This window comes from Leopardus geoffroyi, chromosome D1 (genome assembly GCF_018350155.1).
Source record: "Leopardus geoffroyi isolate Oge1 chromosome D1, O.geoffroyi_Oge1_pat1.0, whole genome shotgun sequence".
Classification (NCBI taxonomy): domain Eukaryota; kingdom Metazoa; phylum Chordata; class Mammalia; order Carnivora; family Felidae; genus Leopardus; species Leopardus geoffroyi.
This window is the reverse complement of record NC_059329.1, coordinates 100531252-100553620: the sequence shown is the minus strand read 5'-3', so window position 1 is coordinate 100553620 and position 22369 is coordinate 100531252. Positions and strand designations below refer to the sequence as shown.

The window sequence follows — 22369 nt, the reverse complement described above, 5'->3', positions numbered from 1 at the left end:
CCAGAGTTAGAGATGTTGCATATGTGAAGTTTAAAAATTAAGGGGAGACATAAGGGTGGAATGCTTTCACATTTATTGGTCAGAAAAAGGGGGATATCCAACCAAAGACCCTAATAAAGAGGGATGAGACTCTCTAGGACAGTGACCTTCCATTCTGAATTTGATCCCCTCACTTTGACTATGCCAGTTACCTTACATGGTTCTCAAGTATTTCAGTCTTGTGACATTATGAACTGTGCACCTTTCCGTGGAATTCTCTTGTCCTCTTTTTTTGTCCTTCCACTTTTGCTTTAGATAACTCAGCCAAAGCATTGCTTCCTCTGGGATGTCTTCACTGATTGCTCTTTGACTGATATATTCCTACACTGTGTGTCACTTATTACATTGGCAATCATTATGTATGCTCTTTCAGAGTGTAGGAAACCATGGCTTATTTAACTTGGGAATCACAGCACCAGTGAAATACTCCACACAAACAGGTAGTCTTCTACTTTTTTTAAATTGATGAATCAGTAAAAGAGTAATCTTATTATGCATTTAAGTTTCCCTCCTTGTTTTCTAGGAAACCTACATCTAATATGTGAATCAGGTCCTATGCAGACTGGATGGAATCAAAGAACAATGTAACTTTCTTTGTCCTCCTGGGCCTCACACAGGATGCAAAGGAACAGAAGTTTCTGTTTGTTATATTCTTGCTCTTCTATATTTTGACGGTGGTGGGCAACCTGCTCATTGTGGTGACTATAGCTGTCAGTAAGACGCTGGGCTCCCCTATGTACTTGTTTCTTGCTAACTTGTCTTTTATGGATGTCACTTATTCGTCTTGCATTTCCCCCAGATTGATTTTGGACTTGTTCTTTGGGGAAAACACCATATCCTTCCAATCTTGTATGACCCAGCTATTTGTAGAGCACTTTTTTGGTGGATCAGAAGTCTTTCTTCTGCTGGTGATGGCCTATGACCGCTATGTGGCCATCTGTAAGCCCTTGCATTATTTGGTTATCATGAGACAGTGGGTGTGTGTTGTGCTCCTGGTAGGGTCCTGGGTTGGAGGTTTTCTGCATTCAGCCATTCAAGTTAGCACGATTTATAGTCTCCCATTCTGTGGTCCCAATGTCATTGATCATTTCACCTGTGAAATGTACCCCTTACTGAGACTTGCCTGTACTGACACATATGTCATTGGCCTGTTAGTGGTGGCCAATGGAGGGATGATGTGCACAATTGTGTTTGTGCTCTTGCTCATCTCTTATGGTGTCATCTTGCACTCTCTAAAGAACCTTAGTCCGGAAGGGAGGCGGAAAGCCCTCCAGACCTGTGGTTCCCACATCACTGTGGTGGTCTTCTTCTTTGTGCCCTGTATTTTCATGTACGTGAGACCTGCTAAGACCTTCCCTATTGACAAATCAGTGAGTGTGTTCTATACAGTCATAACCCCCATGCTGAACCCCCTGATCTACACTCTGAGAAATTCTGAGATGACGAATGCTATGAAGAAGCTCTGGATGAGAAATGTGTTATCTGTTGGTGTGTAAGTTCATTATCCACCATGAAGAGAATTATCTGACATTGGATGCCATTTTATAAGAATGCAGATGTCTTTTTAAAATGATTCTGAGGGGCGCCTGGGTGGCGCAGTCGGTTAAGCGTCCGACTTCAGCCAGGTCACGATCTCGCGGTCCGTAAGTTCGAGCCCCGCGTCAGGCTCTGGGCTGATGGCTCAGAGCCTGGAGCCTGTTTCCGATTCTGTGTCTCCCTCTCTCTCTGCCCCTCCCCCGTTCATGCTCTGTCTCTCTCTGTCTCAAAAATAAATAAACGTTGGAAAAAAAATTTTTTTTAAAAATAAAATGATTCTGAGTTCCCTTGTTCAAAGAACTTAATTATTTTTAAAGGATGAACTGGATAATTGTGCTTTAATAACAATTTCCCTCCCTGGTAGAATCTATAGTCCATTATCCCTTGGAGATTGCTTCATTTAGAAAGGTGCAATACCTTCATAGCAAGGTGTCAACAGTACATGATTATTTAGTACATTTTTATATGATTACTCTAATTTTCAAGCAATTTATGTTTTTTAATTTTTTTGATACTTAGTAATATTTTAGTTATATTCTTGTTATTTCAGGTAATTATTTTTATTATACTAATTATAATGTTAATGATGTATAGACTGTCTTGTTCAGTAAATTTCTGTTGCCCTATCTGCAAAATATTTTGTGTAACACTTTTGTTTTTATAAGAAAAATTGATGTGTAATGGATAATAATGAATAGTAAAAGAGAACACCTTACATAATGGGATAAAATGTGAATAAATTACCTACTCATCTCTCAACACGGCCTCTATTCCTCTTTCCCCAGAGGAATTCACTTTATATGTTTCTTAAGGCTAATAGCCACTCTGACCAGTGTGAGGTGCTGTCTCAGTGTGGTTTTGATTTGTATTTCCTTGATTATGAATGATGTTGAGCATCTTTTCATGTGTCTGTTGGCCATCTGGCTGTCTTCTTTGGAAAAGTGTCTATTCATGTCTTCGGCCCATTTCTTCACTGGATTATATTTTGGGTGTTGAGTTTGGTGAGTTCTTTATAGATTTTGGATACTGATCCTTTATCTGATATGTTATTTGCAAATACCTCTTCCCATTCTGTTGGTTGCCTTTTAGTTTAGTTGATTGTTTCCTTTGCAGTGCAGAAGCTTTTTATCTTGATGATGTCCCAGTACTTCATTTTTGCTTTTAATTCCCTTGCATTTGGAGACATGTCAAACAAGAAATTGCTGTGGTTGAGTCAAGGAGGTTGTTGCCTGTTTTCTTCTCTAGAGTTTTGATGGTTTCTTGTCTCACATTTAGGTCTTTCATCCATTTTGAGTTTATTTTTGTGTTTGGTGTAAGAAAGTGGTCTAGTTCATTCTTCTGCATGTTCCTGTCCAGTTCTCCCAGCACCCTTTGCTAGAGAGACTGTCTTTTTACATTAGATACTCTTTCCTGCTTTGTCAAAGATTAGTTGGCCATACATTTGTGGGTCTATTTCTGGAGTCTCCATTCTACTCCATTGGTTTATGTGCCTCTTTTTGTGCCAATATCATGCTGTCTTGATGATTACAGCTTTGTAGTCGAGGCTAAAGTCCAGGATTGTGATGCCTCCTACTTTGGTTTTCTTTTTCAACATTACTTTGGCTATTCGGGGTCTTTTGTGGTTTCATACAAATTTTAGGATTGTTTGTTCTAGCTTTGAGAAGAATGCCAGTGGAATTTTGATTGGGATTACACTGAATGTGTAGATTGCTTTGGGTAATATTGACATTTTAATGATATTTATTCTTCCAATCCATGAGCATAGTATTTTTTTCCATTTCTCTGTGTCTTTTTCAACTTCCTTCATAAGTTTTCTATACTTTTCAGCATACAGAACTTTTACATCTTTGGTTAGGTTTATTGCTAGGTACTTTATGGTTTTTGGTCAATTGTAAGTCAGATTGATTTCTTGATTTCTCTTTCTGTTGCTTCATTATTGGTATATAGAAATGCAACCGATTTCTGTACATTTATATTGTCCTGTGACTTTGCTGAGTTCATGCATCAGCTCTACGGGCCTTTCGGTGGAGTCTTTCGGGTTTTCCATGTAGAGTGTCATGTCGTTGGCGAAAAGTGAAAGTTTGATTTCTTCTTTGCCAATTTGGATGCATTTTATTTCATTTTGTTGCCTGATTACTGATGCTAGGTCTTCCAACACTAAGTTAATCAACAGTGGTGAGAGTGGGCATCCCTGTCATCTTCCTGATCTCAGGGGTAAGCTCCCAGTTTTTCCTCACTGAGGATGATATTATCTGTGGGCTTTTCATAAATGGCTTTTATGATATTTCAGTATGTTCTTTCGATCCCGACTTTCTCGAGGGTTTTTATTAAGAAAGGATGCTGAATTTTGTCAGATACTTTTTCTGCATCTATTGACAGGATCATATGGTTCTTATCCTTTTATTAATGTGATGTATCACATTGATTGATTTGCAAATATTGAACCAGTCCTGCACCCCAGGAATGAATCCCACTTGATCACGGTGATATGCTGTTGAATTCGATTTGCTAGTATCTTGTTGAGAATTTTTGCATCCATTTTCATCAGGGATATTGGCCTGTAATTCTCCTTTTTAGTGGGGACTCTGTTTGGTTTGGGAATCAAGGTAATGCTGGCTTCATAGAATGAGTCCGGAAGCTTTCTTTCTGTTTCTTTTTTGGAACAAGTTGAGAAGGATAGGTATTAACTCTGCTTTCAATGTCTGGTAGAATTCCCCTGCGAAGCCATCTGGCCCAGGACTCTTATTTCTTGGGAGATTTTTGATAACTGATTCAATTTCTTCTCTAGTTCTGGGTCTGTTCAAATTTTCTATTTCTTCCCATTTAAGTTTTGGTAGTATAGGTATCTAGGAATTTTTCCATGTCTTCTAGGTTGTCCAATTTATTGACATATAATTTTTCATAGTATTCTCTGATAATGGTTTGTATTTCTGAGGGGTTGGTTGTGATAAGTCCAATTTCATTGGTAATTTTATCTATTTGGATCCTCTCTCTTCTTTTTGAGAAGTCTGACTAGAGGTTTTGTTCATCTTTTCAAAAAATCAGCTCTTAGTTTCATTGATCTCTTCTACTTTTTTTTTGGATTCTATATTGTTTATTTCTGCTCTAGTCTTTATTATTTCTCTTCTTCTGCTGGCCTTGGGGTTTCTTTGCTGTTATGCTTCTATTTCCTTTAGGTGTGCTGTTAGATTTTGTATTTTGGATATTTCTTGTTTCTTGAGATAGTCCTGGATTGCAATGTATTTTCCTCTTTGGGCTGACTTTGCTGCATCCCAAAGGGTTTAGACTGTGGTTTCATTTTCATTTGTTTCCATGTATTTTTAAATTTCTTCTTTAATTGCCTGGTTGGCCCATTCATTAATTAGTAGGATGTTCTTTAACCTTCAAGCATTTGGAGGTTTTCCAAACTTTTTCCTGTGGTTGATAACAGGTTTCATAGCACTGTGATCTGAAAGTGCATGGTATGGTCTCAATTCTTTTATATTTATTGAGGGTTGTTGGTTGTTTTGTGACCCAACATGTGGTCTATCTTGGAGAATATTCCATGTGCACTCAAGGAGAATGTGTATTCTGCTGCTTTTGGATGAAAAGTTCTGAATATATCTCTCAAATCCATCTGGTTCAGTGTATCATTCCGAGCCCTTGTTTCTTGATTGATTCTGTGCCTAGAGGATCTGTCCATTGCTAATTGGAATATTAAAGTCTCCTGCAATTGCCACATTCTTATCAATAAGATTGCTTATGTTTGTGATTGTTTTATATATTTGAGTGCTCTCAAATTGGGTGCATAAACATTTATTATTGTTAGTTCTTCTTGATGGATAGACCCCATAAGTATGATATAATGCCTTTCTTCATCTCTTGTCACAGCCTTTAGTTTAAAATCTAGTTTGTCTGGTATAAATATGGCTCGTCCAGCTTTGTTTTGACTTCCAGTAGCATGATAGATGGTTCGCCATCCCATCACTTTCAATCTGAAGGTGTCCTAGGTCTAAAATGGGTCTCTTGTAGACAACAAATAGATGGAATGTGTTTTTTTTAATCCATTCTGATACCCTATGTCTTTTGATTGGAACCATTATTCCATTTACGTTCAGCATTATTATTGAAAGATATGGATTTAGTGTCATTGTGTTATCTGTAGGTTTCATGGTTATGGTGATGTCTCTGGTCTTTTGTAGTCTTTGCAACATTCTACTCATGGAGTCCCCCTTAGGATCTCTTGTAGGACTAGCTTAGTGGTTATGAACTTCAGTTTTTGTGTGTCTGGGAAAATCTTTCTCTCTCCTTCTCTTATCTCTCCTTCTATTCTGAATGACAACCTTGCTGGATAAAGGATTCTTGGCTGCATATTTTTCCTATTGAACACATTGAATATTTCCCACTACCCCCTTCTGGCCTGCCAAGTTTCAGTAGATAGGTCTTCTACTACCCTTATGTGTCTACACTTGTAGGTTAAGGCCCATTTGTCCCTAGCTGCTTTCAGAATTCTCTCTTTATGTTTGCATTTTTCTAGTTTCACTATGATATGTCATGCAGAATATCAATTCATGTTACATCTGAAGGGATTTCTCTGTGCCTCCTAGATTTCAATGTGTGTTTCCTTCCCCAGATTGGGGATGTTCTCAGCTATGATTTGTTCAAGAACACCTTCTGCTCCTTTCTTTCTCTTCTTCCTCTGGAACTCCTATGATACAGATATTTTTATGTTTCATTGAATCACTTAGGTCTTTAATTATCCCTTCATGGTCGAGAATTTTTTTTATCTTTTTCCCAGCTTCATCTTTTTCCATAATTTTATCTTCTATTTCACTTATTCTCCCCTCTTCCTCTTCAGTCCTCATTGTCACCACATCTGGTTTCTTTTGCACCTCATTTACAACATTTCTTAATTCATCATGACTATTTTTTAGTTCTTTGATCTCTGTAGCAATAGATTCTCTGCTGTCTTCTATTTTTTTCAAGCCCAGCAATTAATCTTATGACTATTATTCTAAATTCTTGATCAGATGTATTGTTCATATCTGTTTTGGTCAATTCTTTAGCTGTCATTTCTTCCTGGAATTTCTTTTGAGGAGAATTCTTCCATTTCATCATTTTGGCTAGTTTTCTATCCCTTATGTGTTTTAAAAGCTTGCTATGTGTCCTGAACCTGCGAACACTACTAAATTAAAGAAGGGTCACATAGTGTCCAGGGCCTGGCCCTTCAGGAGGTGTTTTTTGGAGAGTGCTATGTGCTGATTTCATGACTCTGGTTGCTTTATCTCCTTACTCATAGTGATGTTTTGGGCCCTCCACCCAGTGTGCTTTGACAGTAGTTTTATAATGGTTCTAATGCTATTTTTTTTTGTTTATGTCATATCTTTCTGACCCTATTTATCTGATTTGGCCTAGTAGTAATGTTATATAGATATTTTTAAATATTTTTTCTGGAAATTCCCAGTGAATTTAATAAGCAAGAATCCATCTTGGACACTTCCTAATTATTAATGAGGAATATGGTTAGAAGAGATAAAATGTCCGGTGATCTTTGCCCATATGGGGAAGAAGATACTATGCTTTTAACAACTGATACACATTTTTAAGGAGATTTCTGTTAGGCTTAATGCATTACCAAAGGAAGAGCACAAGAATGTCTTTTTTTTTTATTAAAAAATTCATTTGAAGTATTTTTTACTTCTTTTTCGAGAAAGAGAGAGAGAAATCATGGGAGGGGCAGAGAGAGGGGGAGAGCAAGAATCCCAAGCAGTCTCTGCACCATCAGCACACAGTCTGATATGTGGCTCGAACTCAACAAACGCAAGATTATGACCTGAGCTAAAATCAAGAGTTAGTTGCTTAACTGACTGAGCCAACCTGGAACCCCAAGAATGTCTCCTAAAATATCAAGTCAGCTAATCTGACCAAACCAACAGTATAGAAAGAGGACCACTAAGCAGTTGATTGACATTTTTCTATTTAGAAATTGGTAGGAAAGAAGTAACTTGAGAAAAGTCTACCCGAGAAATGACTGGCTGCCACTTTTCATATGTAAGAATAGCAATTCCTTTCTTTTTTTGATAAATTATCCTAATGTGATGAATTTTTGTTTTTCTGTGTGGACCATGGAATTCCTAGGAAGTAATCGACAGTGCAAATAAAAGCAACCTTCTGAATAAAGATAAGACTCCATGGAAAAAATGGATAGACAGGTGAATGAAATAAAATATGTCCTCAGGTAACAATGCAGCTTTTTGCCCTTTCCTGTCAAACTGGATGACAGAGGAAATCCAGCTGGCTGTAAATGAGTAAAAAGCATTCCTTCAGATTGTGAACTTGCTTTTACAAGGTAAGACTAAAAGTAGATAGTGGAAACCAGTCTTTGCAATTGTGTGACTCCCCCACCCTTTTAAAAATTTTTAATGTTTATTTCTTTTTGACAGAGAGAGAGAGAGAGAGAGAGAGAGAGAGAATGAGAATCAGTGGGAGAGGGGCAGAGAGAGAGAGGGAGAAACAGAATCTGAAACAGGCTCCAGTCTCTGAGCTGTCAGCACAGAGCCTGACACGGGGATTGAACTCACAAACTACAAGATCATGACCTGAGGCAAAGTGGGATGCTTAACCAACTTAGCCATCCAGGCTCCCCTGTGTGACTCCCTTTATTAAATAAAAGTGAGATCACTTTGAGAGAAAGCAAACTTTGATTCCAATTCTGGTTTTATCACTTACAAATGTGTGACCTTGGGAAAATTAATTAGAAGTCCTTAGCCTCAATCTGTTCACCTATGAAATGGAGATTATAGTTCCTGTTATTGTAAGATGAACTGTGATTTATTAAGTGGTGACTATGCGATTGGAATCCATATAAGTGTTGTGAGCAGTGATCAGAATCAGATTTAAAATGGATCATTTTTAAGCTGCATCAGAACAAATTGATGGAGACCAGAATGAAAAGGGAGTAACATGCAAGAGGCTAATGCAGTGAGCCAGAGAAAGGGAGGAGGGGAGGGAAGTGATAAAATTTGTGAAATATTTCATTTTGTGTTTTTAATTTAATTTATTAAAGAGAGATACAGTAAACAAGTGGGGGAGTGGGGCAGAAGGAGAAAGAGAGAATCTCTAGCAAGCTCCATGCTGAGTGAGGAATCTGACAGGGGTCAATCACATGATCATGGGATCATGATCTGAGCTGAAATCAAGAGTCAGACACTCAAGTGACAGAGCCACCCAGGTAGACCAATGTGATATATTTTAAAGGGGGTTAATAAGGGTGTTAAAGATATTAACATGTGATAAGAGAACAAGAAAAGCATGAAGGACACTGTGATATTTCTTATCTGAGCAATGACATGGAGGTGGTACCATTTAATGATGTGGGGAACATGTATGTTTATTGATGAAAATTAATATTAGTTTCATAAGCACTGAATTGGTATCTAATTGGAGATTTCTGAATTTGGATATGTTGTATATATGAAGTTTAAAAATTAAGAGAGTGATACAACACTGGAGTGTTTCCTCATTTGTTGGCATTTATCAGTCAGGAAAAGGAGGCATATCCAACCAAAGATCCTAATAAAGCGGTCTCAGTGAGGGAAGAGACAATCCAGGAGTGACCTTCCATTCCTAATTTGATCTACTCACTTTGAATATATCAGTTACGTTAAATGGCTCTCAAGTATTTCACTTTTGGGACTTTATAAACTGTGTAACTTTCCATGGAATTCCCTTGTCCTCTTTTGTTGTCCTTTCACTTTTCCTTTAAAACTCAGTTAAGATATTGCTTCATCTGGGAAGCCTGCTTTGATTCCTGTTTCATTGATATATTCCTACACCAACCTTTGCATTGTGCATCTATTTTTAATGACACTTATTACCTTCATGATTATTATTTATGATATCACTGAGCATAGGAAACCATAGCTTATTAAACTTGGAAATCACAAAGTCTGTGAAACATATGACACAAACAACTATTTCCACATTATTTTAACTGTGTGAATGAATAAGATAAAATCGATTGTTCCATTGATCCCTACTTTGTTGAGGACTTTTATCAAGAATGATGCCATATTTTGTCACATACTTTTTCTGCATCTATTGACAGGATCATATGGTTCCTATCCTTTCTTTTATTAATATGGTGGATCACACTGATTTGTGTTGTAGTCCAGGAATAAATCCCACTTGGTTGTGGTGAGTAATAATTCCTTTAATGTACTGTTGTATTCAATTTGCTAATACCTTGTTGAGAATTTTTGCATCCATGTTCATCAGGGATATTGGCTTGTCATTCTCCTTTTTAGTAGGGTCTTTGCCTGATTTTGGAATCAAAGTAATGCTGGCCTTGTAAAATGAATTTGGAAGTTTTCCTTCTATTTCTGTTTTGGAAAAGTTTGAGAAGAATAGGTATTAACTCTTTTTAAATGTCTGGTAGAATTTTGCTGGCAAAAAAAGCCCCGGACTTTTTTTGTTGGGAGATTTTTGATTGCTGATTCCATTTCTTTGCTGGTTAGGGTTTTGTTCAAATTTTCTATTTCTTCCTGTTTCAGTTTTGCTAGTTTATGAGTTTCTGAATTTGTCTGTTTCTTCCAGATTGCCCAGTTTTTTGGCATAGAAATCTTTTCTAATTGTTTGTATTTCTGTGATATTGGTTGTGATCCCTCCTTGTTCATTCATGATTTTATCAACTTGGGACCTTTGTCTTTTATTTCTGAGAAGTCTGGCTAGGGGTTTATCAATTTTGTTAACTCTTTCTAGGAACCAGTTCTTAGTGTTGTTGATGTGTGATACTGTTTTGTTTGTTTTTGTTATATCCTATTTTCATTGATCTGTTCTACTGGGGGGGGGGGGCGGTTGTTAGTATATCATTTATTTCTGCTCTAATCTTTATTATTTCCCTACCTCTGCTGGCCTTGGGCTTTATTTGCTGTTCCTTTTCTGTCTCTTTCAGGTGTAAGGTTAGGTTGTGTTTTTGAGATCTTTCTTGCATCTTGAGGTAGGCCTGGATAGCTATATACTGCCCCCCTATGACCATGTTCACTGCATCCTAACAGTTTTGGACTATCATGTTTCATTTTCATTTTCATTTTCTTACATGTATTTACTTCTTTAATTTCCTGGTTAACCCATTCATTGTTTAGTAGAATGTCTTTAACCTTCATGTATTTGAGGTCTTTCCAAATTTTGTCTTTTGGTTGACTTCAAGTTTCATTTCATTGTGGTCTGAAAATATGCATGGTATGATCTCAATTATTTGTACTTGTTGAGGCCTGACTTGTGAACCAGTATGTGATCTATTCTGGAAAATGTTCCATTTGCACTTGAAAAAAATGTGTATTCTACTTCTTTAGGATGAAATGTTCTAAATATATCTGTTAAGTCCATGTGGTCACTTAAAGCCATTATTTCCTTGATTTTCTGCTTAATCTGTCCATTGTTATCAGTGGGGTGTTCAAGTCCCTACTCTTACTGTTTTATTATCAATTAGTTTCTTTATATATGTTCTTAAATTTTTTTATATATTTATCTTCTTCCATGTGGGTGCATAAATATTTACAATTGTTAGATCTTATTGTCAGATAGTTCCTTTTATCTTGAAAAAGTGTCCTTCTTCATTTATTGTTACAATCTTTGACTTAAAATCTAGTTTGTCTGACATAAGTAAGGCTGCTCTGGCTTTCTTTTGATGTACATTAGCATAATAAATTGTTCTCCAACTCCTCACTTTCAATCTGCAAGTGTGTTTAGGTCTAAAATGCACCTTTGTAGGCAGCATGTAGACAGTTTTTTATCCATTCTTATACCCTATATCTTTTGATTGGAACATTTAGTCCATTTACATTTAGAGTGATTTTTGATAGATATGAACTTAGTGCCATTGTATTACCTGTAAAGTTAGTGTTTCTGGAGATTTTCTCTGTTCCTTCTAGTCTTTGTTCCTATTGATCTTTCTCTCCCACTCAAAGGGTCCCCTTTAATATTTCTGCAGGACTGGTTTAGTGGTCACAAAATCCTTTCGTTTTTGTTTGGGAAACTCTTTAGCTCTCTATTCTGAATGAGAGCGTTGCTAGATAAAGTATTCTTGGCTCTATATGTTTCCCATTCAGCATGTTGAATATATCATGCCACTCATTTCTGTCCTGCCAAGTTTCTGTAGAGAGATTTGCTGCTAACCTTATTTATCTTCCTTTGTAGGTTAGGGACTTTTTAGCCTTGCTGCTTTCAGAATTGTTTCCTTATCTTTGTATTTTGCACATTTTACTACAATATGTCTTGGTATTGGCCTGTTTTTGTTGATCTTGAAGGGAGTTTTCTGTGCCTCCTGGATTTGAATGTCTGTTTCCTTCCCCGGATTAAGTAAGTTTTCAGCTATACTTTGCTCAAAAACACCTTCTGTACCTTTTTCTTCTCTTCTTTGGAGACTACTATGACACAAACATTATTATGATTTATGGAGTCACTGAGTTTCCTAAGTCTACATTGATGATCCAATGTTTTTCCTCCCCTTTCTTTTCAGCTTCATTATTTTCCATAATTCTATCTTCTATATCACTAATTCATTCCTCTGCTTCTTCCATCCTCGTCATCGTTGCCTCCAGCTAGTTTTGCATCTCAGTTATAGCATTTTTTTACTATCAGCCTGACTAATTTTAAGACTTCTAGCTCTGTGGTAATGGTCTCCTTGGTGTCTTCTATGCTTTCCTCAAGCCCGGCTAGTAACCTTATGATCGTTGTTTTAAATTCTGGATCAGGCATATATTATATCTGTTTTAATTAGATCCCTGTCCATGACCTCCTCTTGTTCTTTCTGTCAGGATGGATTCCTCCATTTTGGCATTTTGTTTATGTCTCTGTCTTCTGTGTGCTAGGAAAGCCTGTTCTGTTTCCTGCTCCTGAGGATAATGGCTATATTAAGAATAGGTCATATACTGTCCAGAGCCCAGGACTTCAGGAAGTGTTTCTGGCATACGCTGTGTGCATTCTACTGTTGTGTTTTGGCTGCTCTTTCCCTCAGGTTAGTCCTCTGAAGACTTTCTTCTTGCCTGCAGTGGCATATGTTTGGATGTATCCACTGTGTGGTGAGTTTTAACAAGGTTTGTTTTGGTCTGCTTGTTAAAAGAGGCTAGATCCTATTTCCCCTAGAACTGAAGCTTTGCAGCACTCTGTGGTCTGTAAATTTGGTGCATGCAAGGGGTTTGGGTTGGTCTTCTCAGGGAAGGGCCTGCTACTGCTCTGACTCTCAGGCACACTTTTCCTAGTTCAGAAGCACCTGCAGGACACAGGTTTCGAGGCTTGGTGTAGGCGGCTTAAGCCTCCACTGTGGGCACTGTGCTGTTCACTGAAGTCTCTCTGTACTGAGGGAGAGGGGAGTTCCTACCCCTCGCTGTACAGGAAGCCCTAACAGATGAGCAAACAATCTCTTCTTGTTTGTCCCAGGCTTCCCTCAGATGCCTGCCTTCCCCCTATGTCTGAGCTATCTACCCAGCCTGTTGTGCAGTGCTCCTCTGGAACAGGATCATGCCAGGCTGGGGCTGGGACACTTTGTCCCAGAAGGGCAGTTGCACCAAATGTGCAGGAGGTGGACTTTATGGTAAAGCTCAGAAAAAAAAAAAACTAGCATCCAGGTTAGCTTCCCTCAGTAGGCATCTCTGTTTGTAGGCCAATGAACAGGGCAGCTCAGTGGTGCCCACTGGCTCTTTTGTCCCTGGAGAGGCAGTGCCACCTCTCCCAAATACACTCCAATAAGGGGAACTATCTCTCCCAATGTGACCCAGGGGATCCTCATACCATGCTGTCCACTCCTGGGCCTCTGTCCTCCTTACCCATTGGAGCACCTATATGCCCACCCAGCTCCACCTTAGTGGAGCAATAGCACAGACTTCTAAAACATTGAGCTCCACTGCTTGTAAAAAGTTCTGATAAATAGTTCCTCTCATTTTCCCCAACAGTGGTTTTGGGGAAGTGTTTTCCTTGTGAGATGCCCTGCACTCCATTCCGCCTCTCATTCTCTCCCTCCCTCTCTCTCTCTCCCCTCTCTCCCTGATCAGGGCTCCCTCCACCCTGTAGCACTGGCCATTCTTTTCTACCTCAAATCACATCTCCACTCTTCCTACCTTCCTCAATGTGGCCTCTTTACTCCCTCTACTTGCACAGTTTGTCCTCTCAGGCCTCACATTGATTTCCTGGGTGTTCAGAACGATTTGATATTTATCTACCTGTGTTTGAGGGACAAGGCAAGTGTAGGATCCTCCTACGACTCCACCATCTTAACTCCCTGAGAGGTTTTTTTTTTTTAATCATGAAAAGATATTGAATGTCTGTGCTACCAATGAACAAGCCAGAGAGGATGAAGAAAACAATTCCATTTACAACAGCACCAAACGAACAAAATACTTAGGATAAACTTAAACAAGGAGGAGAAAGTCTTCTTCACTGAAAAACAACAAAGTGTTGCTGAACAATCTACTGAAAAACACAAATAAAAGGGAACACATTCCTGAAATCATATAATTCATGTTATTAAGATGTCAGTGCTGCCTTGGGCACCTGGGTGGCTCAGTCAGTTAAGTGTCCAACTCTTGGTTTCAGCTCAAGTCATAAGCTCATGCTTTATGGAATCAAACCTCACATCAGGGCTGTCGATGCAGAGCCTGCTTGGTATTCTCTCTCTCCCTCTCTTTCTGCCACGCCCCTGATTCTCTCTTTTCTCAAAATAAATAAACATTTAAAAAAAAAACATGTCAGGGGCACCTGGGTGGCGCAGTCGGTTAAGCGTCCGACTTCAGCCAGGTCACGATCTCGCGGTCCGTGAGTTCGAGCCCCGCGTCAGGCTCTGGGCTGATGGCTCAGAGCCTGGAGCCTGTTTCCGATTCTGTGTCTCCCTCTCTCTCTGCCCCTCCCCCGTTCATGCTCTGTCTCTCTCTGTCCCCAAAATAAATAAACGTTGAAAAAAAAAATTAAAAAAAAAAAAAAAAAAAAAAAAAAAAAAAAAAAAAAACATGTCAATGTTACCTAAAGTGATCTACAGATTCAATGCAATCCCTATCAAAATCCAAAAAAAAAAAAAAAATGTTTGTTGCTGAAATAGATAAATCCATCCTAAGATTCTGGTGGAAACTCAATGTACTCCAAGCAGCCAAAACAATCTTGGGAAACAAGCAAACAAACAGTTGGAGGACTTCCTGGTTCTAAAAGTTACTATATAGCTACATAATCAAATAAAAACTACATGATATTAGCATAAAGATGGACATAACAATGGCACACAATACAGAACCTAGAAATAAACCTTTGCATACGTGTTCAAATGACTGTCAACAGGTAACATTCATGAGGAAAAGGCAGGTAGTTCAAAAAATGGTGCTGTGAAACTGGATATCCACACAAAGGGATGAAACTGAATCCTTAACATAGCATGTACAAAAATTAACTCAAAATGGATCAAATACCTCAACTATCACTAGAACTACTAAACTCTTAGAAGAAAACACGAAAGAAATGTTCACAACCTTGGGCTTGACAATGATTTTTTGGGTATGACCCCAAAACCACAGGTAAGAAAAGGAAAAACTAAATAAATTATTTTATCAAATTTAAGAACTTTTGTACACCAAAGGACACTATCAACAGAGAGAAAAGGCATGCAACAAATGAAAGAAAATATTTGCAAATGATATATTTAGTAAGGTATTAATGTCAAGAATATATAAAGAACCTCTACATCTCAAACACATACACACGCACACACACACACACACACACACACACACACACAAACACTAACCTGATTAAAAATGAGCAAAGGACTTCAATAGACATTTCTCCAAAGAAAATGCATGTGTGCCCTACAAGCGTATGAAAAGATACTCAATGTACTAATCATTTTCCCTAGGAAATGCACTTAAAAACCATAGTGCAATACCATCTCACATCTAACAAGAGAGCTATTACCACAAAATGTAATGATAACAACACGTGTAAGAAAGTGGAGACGTGGGAACAACCGTGCATTCTGGTGGGAATGTAAACTGATGTAGCTGCTATATAAAATGTTATGGTAGTTCCTAAAAAATTAAGCAAAAAATAATCCATAATTTGACTTTGTCAAAGTCATGGAAATCACAGTCTCAGAAAGATATTTCTATAACCATATTCATGGAAGTATAATTCACAATAACCAGAAACAAATAACCAAGGTGTCTACTGACAGGTAAAAGTACGAATAGAAGGAAGTATATGCACCCAACAGATTATTATTCACTCTTAAAAATGAAGGAAATTCTGACACATGCTAAAACATACATCAACCTACAATTCACTACACTAAGTGAAATAAGACTATCACAAGAAGACAAATATTATATGATCCCACACAGGTAGGGTACTTAAAGTAGCCAAACTCATACAGGACGAAAATAAAATGGTATTTGCCTAATGCCCAGAGAGAGGGAATGTGGAATTCAAGCTTAATGAGTGGAATTTGCATTTGGGAACATGAAAAAGCTTTGGAGATGAATAATGCTGGTATTAGCATAACAAACATGAATTCACTTAATTAACCATCATGACAATGTGAATTAACTCAATGTCACTGAACTATGCACTTACAAATGGCTAAAACTGCAAGTTATGTTATTTGTATTTTACTACAGTTAAAAACTAAATGTAAAGGGGCACCTGGGTGGCTCAGTCAGTTAAGTGTCTGACTTCAGCTCAGGTCATGATCTCACAGCTCGTTGAGTTCAAGCCCCGCATCGGGATCTGTGCTGACAGCTCAGAGCCTGGAGCCTGCTTCAGATTCTGTCTCCCTCTCTCTCTGCCTCTCTGCTGCTCACTTTCTCTCTCTCCTTCAAAATAAATAAACATCTAAAAAATTTTTTAAAAAACTAAATGTAAAAACTAAGTTGACTTCATTAAAAGGTGCATGATGTCAACACAAAGTACAGCACAATAGCAAGAATACATGCAGAACTCATTGGCTTTACATACACTTCTTTAGAAAGTCTGTATGTCACTCAACAACAAAGCTAATACATTTAAATCTCCAGAGCTCTGTCCTGATAATCTGCATTTTGTAAGAACTCTAATTCTGACAGTACATTGAACTTCTACAATCCATTGGACAATTCATAAATCTAAATAGGATATTTTTACAGTGACAAATAATTTCCTGCCTGGACCTTTCCTCACAGTACCTATATAACAAAATAAACAGACTTGGGACAAATAGTGTTCATGTGCCTCTGCACCACAGAAATTATCTTCTTTTCCCTTTTCCATTTAAAAGACAAATTTATTTTATTAAGGTAGGGATATCCCTCAAAGTTACTTTTTTCCCCCAGAACTTCCTCATGGCATTTTTTACCTCCAGATTCCTGAGTGCTCGGGTTTAAGAAGTTAACAATGGAGTTACTGTGGTATACAACATAGCCACAACTTGATCAGTGGAGAAGGTGGTGATTGGTTACAAATATATAAACATGCAGACACAATACTAAGAACACCACAGTGGTGTGAGAGACACAGTTGGACACAGCTTTGTGTCTCCCCTCAAAGATATAGGTCCTCAGAGAATAGTAGAAGATGACCACCTATGAGACCATCAAGAAGAAAATGTTAACAGGTCAACGAACCCACTGTCGACAGCAACAAAGAGACCAAGAGTATGATTGGGTCCATGCAGACAACTTTCAAAAATGGGTTTACATCACACACAAATGGTCCATGACATTGGGGCCACACACACACAGTCACACTGTGAAGAGGACCTGAATGGCTGCTGGGACAAAGTCTCTAGCACATGCCACCTGAAAGAGGAAACCATATCCCTGTCACTCTTCATGATGTCATGGTGCCGGGGTTTGCAGACGGCCATATGGATGCTCAGCAAAGACTTAAGTCATGTACTTCCTCAGAGAGATGGTTTTCTTACAGCAAAAGTGCCAGGCAGCATTTTACGGGTCATGGAGGAAGAACAGCAGACTTCTAGAAGGGATAAGTCACACAGGCGGAAAACGGAAGCAGTACCCAAGGGCAGGAGAGATGACCTGTTAAATGTCAAGGCCTGCTCAGGGATAACAGTTCTCAGCACTCGGAGTCTTAAGTGGAATCCAAGTGTATATGGGACTTTAGAACATAATAGGATTTCAAGTCAATGGCAAAAAGGAAATGACATAACTATTTTTAAAACCCTGCAATTTACAAAACCAATTAAATCCATACCTCTTTAATGACCACATCTAAATAAATTCAAGAAGGAGCAAAAGCCTTAATGTAAGATATACAGCCTCAAAAATACTTAATTAAGTGCCAAAAATTTGTTGGAGAATATTTTGATATAATCGAAGTAAGGAAAGTCTTTTTAAGATATAAAAATTAAAAATAAGTATTAAATGAATAAAAACATTTCTTACAGCCAAAGGCATTCTACATATTATACAAGTGTCGAAACCATATCACAAGTCAGAAAAATAACAATTACGTAAACAACAGTAAGAGAGAGCATTTCCTCAGTGTACACACTAACATCAGTATGGAGAAGATCAGCAATTATAAGAAATAGATAAAAGACATTAAGAGGATTCACAGAAAAAGAGAGAAATCATATTAAACAAAGGGAAAGATAGTCAAACTCAATGATACGAGAATGACTGCAATGCATTCAGGTTGCCTTATGCCATGAATCCTTATCAGGGACTGGTTGTTGAAGTGGACAGAAGAATGCTCATAGACTGGGAGCAGCAGGCTGTTTGTACCCTCTCAAGGTTGACAGCTGGGCAATAACTATGAATGTTGACAATTAACTATATGACCATTGATTCAAATATGTATACTAACAATTCCTCTCATACAAACTCATACCTGCTTAGATTTACCAAAAAATAACTATTATAAAATTCTCTGGGGGCAACTGAGTGGCTCAGTTGGTTAAGCGTCTGACTTCGGCTCAGGTCATGATCTCACAGGTCATGGGTTTGAGTCCCACACCGGGCTCTCTGCTGACAGTTCAGAGCCTGAAGCCTGCTTCGGATTCTGTGTCTCTCTCTCTGACCCTCCTCTGCTCATGCTTTCTGTCTCTCTCTCAAAATAAATAAACAAAAAAATAACTCTGTGTCATAGACAAAGGTTGGTAATGACATGAACAGGAATGAATACGTTTATTTTCATATATACTTATAAGTGAGTAATATGGAGTACAAGAAAAACTAAGGGATTTATATGGACTGGTGTGGAACATCTTCAAGATGTTGCATATGATTTCACTTACGTGTAGAATTTAATCAACAAAACAAACACAAAAAACAAAAACAGACTCATAAATACAGAGAACAAACTGGTGGTTGCCAGAGCTGAGAAGGGTGGAGGGATAGGCACAATGGGTGAAGGGGATAAAAGGTACAAAGTGGCCATAATAAAATAAGTAGCTCACAAGAATGAACAGTACAGCGTAGGAAGTACAGTCAATAATACTGTAGTAGCACCGGAGGGTAAGAGATGGAAGTTACACTTTTACATGGGCATTTCATAACATCCACTTTTCTTCCACTGTGTCCCAGGCTTCTTTAAGAACAAAGTGGTGAGTGATGTGGGGATTAAAAACAAGAGTATCCTTGAACTTCCCCTTCACTCCAGCTAGTCTCCCCCAACTCCCTGCCCCCACACCCTTTGTGTTCCCAAATCTGTTCTTAGTGAAGAACTTTATCCCAAGGCTCTGGCTCTCTTTCCATAGCTCTCCCCCTTCCTCTGCTCCCCATTCCTGGGAAGGGCCAGCATCAGTTTGAATGCATGGGAGAGCCCAGAGTGGTGACAGACCCCAGGGAAAGGCTTCACCTTCAGGGAAGGAGACCAGGGAGTACAGTGTAGTGAAGGGGGGCCCCCCAGAGCCTGGAGTACCAAAATGGGGTCCTGGTGCCAGAAGAAAGGATCCTGGTGCCCCTGAAAAAGGGGACCCAGCAGCCTCAGCGGTGTCTCGTTGGAAACAGTCACTGCTTGATCTGTTGCCTTTCTGGCCATGGTTGCAGAACCACACGGGGACCACATCCTGCTGTAGCCCGAGCTGCTGGGCCCTGTGGCCACTGTGCTGCTGGCTGGGTTTCCAGCACTGCAGGAACGTGTCCTCCAGGCTTCCTCTCACTCTCTCCTCCATACTTGCTCCCCTGCTCTCTGGGGCGTGCGCAGGGTCCCTGCTTTGCAAGTCTGCTGTAGATTTCCTGGTTGTCAGCTTCCTCCACCCAATTCTGCAGCAGCGCCATGGCGTATACACATTCTGGAAACTGAGCGGCAGAGCCTAGAAATGGCAGAGGGTCTTTTGCGGCCTGAGTATATCCCAGAGTGATCCTCTTCCGCTTCAGGAGCTTGGCGAACTGTTCCAGGTCTTTCCTCCTGGGATTCCTCGGGGTTTTGCTCCCGCTTTTCCTGGTCAAGCTTCAGGGCCACAGGCGGGGTAGCGCACTGCTCTGGAAAGACGCCCTCAGAGTTGGCTCTCCACCTGGGCTCCCTGCTTGCGACCGGCTCCAAGGGAGGTCTCCAAGTTGCCTTGGGGCACCAGCCATACACCTCCTTGAGGTCCACAGTACTCCATCCCCCGATAGAACTCACACAGTAGGAGGCACCGGGGCATCCCCCACACCCTAGCGCCCGGCCCAACACCTGGCCCAGTTCCTAACCCATCAGGAGGGCCTTGGAAGCTCAGTCAAGGTCCCAGGGTCAAGCCAGCGGGTCTGTGGCCCATCATCTCCACACCACCCTACGGTGTGGGTGCAACAATGCCAAGTGAAAGCCAGGCGCCCTGCCATGGGAAACAGAGGCGCCCCAAGCCTGGGGGCCTGCAAAAATGAGGGCTCTCCAAGGGAATGCTCAACACCTCCCTTCCTCCCCAAACCCACCCACTGCCATACTGTACATAATTCTTGAATCATAATGTTATACGCCTGAAACTAGTGTAATATTCTATGTCAACTATACTTCAATTACAACACTAAAAATAAATCAATAAAACTATTACAAACTTAAAAGTTTATTTATAAAAAGAAATTCTACAGTAAAGGAAATATTTACATACACAGAGAAAAACTCGCATATAAACATTTAAATACACGTGCATTTGTAAAGATTATTACCTAATGAGTCTAAAGAAACTGCCTCTGGGGAAAAGGATTGGAAACTATTCGAGAGATAAATAGGAAATTTATTCTACACTTTATCTCATTTTGTAAGGTTTTCATTACTACTATTTACTACCTATTACACTTCAATTTTTCTTATGTAAACTAAAAGTATTAACCAATATTTTATATAAGGCAACCAAAAATTAATAAAGAAAAGTCTATACGGAATTAATGTTTTAAATAATATAAAAAGAATGAAGTTAACTAACAGAGTCTTACTAAAAATAATACTGTCTCAGAAAAAAATGTTTTTAAATTTTTTTAATTAAGAATTAGTGTAATCATATAAATAATCCCTCACTATTCATTACCTATTATTGATTCTTTACTAGAAAGGCATTACACATTTCTAAGTGAAGAGATCTACAAGATGTTATGGACCTTACATTCTAGCAACAAGGGAAACTGTTATTATAGCACAATCATCCAGTTCTTTCTTTAATTATAATTAACTTAAGTTCTTTGAAAAAAGGGAAATCAGAATCATTTTAAGACTTCTGCATTCTTCAAAAAGGGGGTCCAATGAAAAATAAGTCTCTTCATGGTGGGTTATATACTTATCTACTAAGAGATATATTTCTCTTCCAGAGCTTCCTCATAGCATTCGTCATCTCAGAATTTCTCAGAGTGTAGATCAGGGGGTTCAGCATGGGGGTTATGACTGTATAGAACACACTCAATGATTTGTCAATAGGGAAGGTCTTAGCAGGTCTCACGTACATGAAAATACAGGGCACAAAGAAGAAGACCACCACAGTGATGTGGGAACCACAGGTCTGGAGGGCTTTCCGCCTCCCTTCCGGACTAAGGTTCTTTAGAGAGTGCAAGATGACACCATAAGAGATGAGCAAGAGCACAAACACAATTGTGCAGATCAGTCCTCCGTTGGCCACCACTAACAGGCCAATAACATGGGTGTCAGTACAGACCAGTTTCAGTAAGGGGTACATGTCACACAAAAAATGATCAATGACATTGGGACCACAGAATGGGAGTCTATAAATAGTGCTAACTTGAATGGCTGAATGCAGAAAACCTCCAACCCAGGACCCTACCAGGAGTACAACACACACCCACTGTCTCATGATAACCAAATAATGCAAGGGCTTACAGATGGCCACATAGCGGTCATAGGCCATCACCAGCAGAAGGAAGACCTCTGATCCACCAAAAAAGTGCTCTGTAAACAGCTGGGTCATACAAGATGGAAAGGATATGGTGTTTTTCCCAAACAACAAGTCTGAAATCAATCTAGGGGAAATAGTAGAGGAGTAAATGACATCCATAAACGATAAGCTAGCAAGAAAAAAGTACATAGGTGAGTCCAGGGTCCTACTGACAGTTATAGTCATGACAATGAGCAAATTGCCCACCATGGTCAAAATATAGAAGTGTAAGAACATAACCAAAAGGACCTTCTGTCCCTTTGGATCCTGTGTGAGACCCAAGAGGAAAAAGTAAGTGACATTGCTCCTTGGTTCCATCTAGTCTGCATAGGAACTGACTTCTCATATTAGAAGCAGGTGATCTACAAAACAAGGGGGGAAACTTTTAAATGCATTAGAAGATCAATCTTTTATTCATTCAAACAATTAAAAGAATGTGGAAATAGTTGTTTGTGTCACATGCTTCACCAATGTTGTGAT

At 39.1% G+C, this 22369-nt stretch overlaps 2 protein-coding genes and 1 pseudogene across 2 annotated transcripts; 1 reads left to right on the top strand and 2 right to left on the bottom strand.

The window, feature by feature from the left end:
* Window positions 1–590: 590 nt before the first annotated feature.
* LOC123600495 (olfactory receptor 4A47-like) lies at window positions 591–1535 on the top strand. The gene has a single exon (XM_045482533.1). The coding sequence runs from the start codon at window positions 606–608 to the stop codon at window positions 1533–1535; it is 930 nt and encodes a 309-aa protein (XP_045338489.1). The 5' UTR covers window positions 591–605.
* A 17793-nt stretch (window positions 1536–19328) lies between these two features.
* On the bottom strand, window positions 19329–20351 carry LOC123600494 (annotated as a pseudogene).
* Window positions 20352–21259: 908 nt separating this feature from the next.
* Window positions 21260–22207, bottom strand: LOC123602620 (olfactory receptor 4A47-like). The gene has a single exon (XM_045487078.1). It carries the CDS (start codon window positions 22205–22207, stop codon window positions 21281–21283), a length of 927 nt encoding a protein of 308 aa, XP_045343034.1. The 3' UTR covers window positions 21260–21280.
* Between the last annotated feature and the right edge of the window lie 162 nt (window positions 22208–22369).

Excerpts from the sequence above, each read along its gene's own strand:
- LOC123602620 (XM_045487078.1), bottom strand. The coding sequence starts at position 22,207 with ATGGAACCAAGGAGCAATGTCACTTACTTTTTCCTCTTGGGTCTCACA.
- LOC123600495 (XM_045482533.1), top strand. The coding sequence starts at position 606 with ATGGAATCAAAGAACAATGTAACTTTCTTTGTCCTCCTGGGCCTCACA.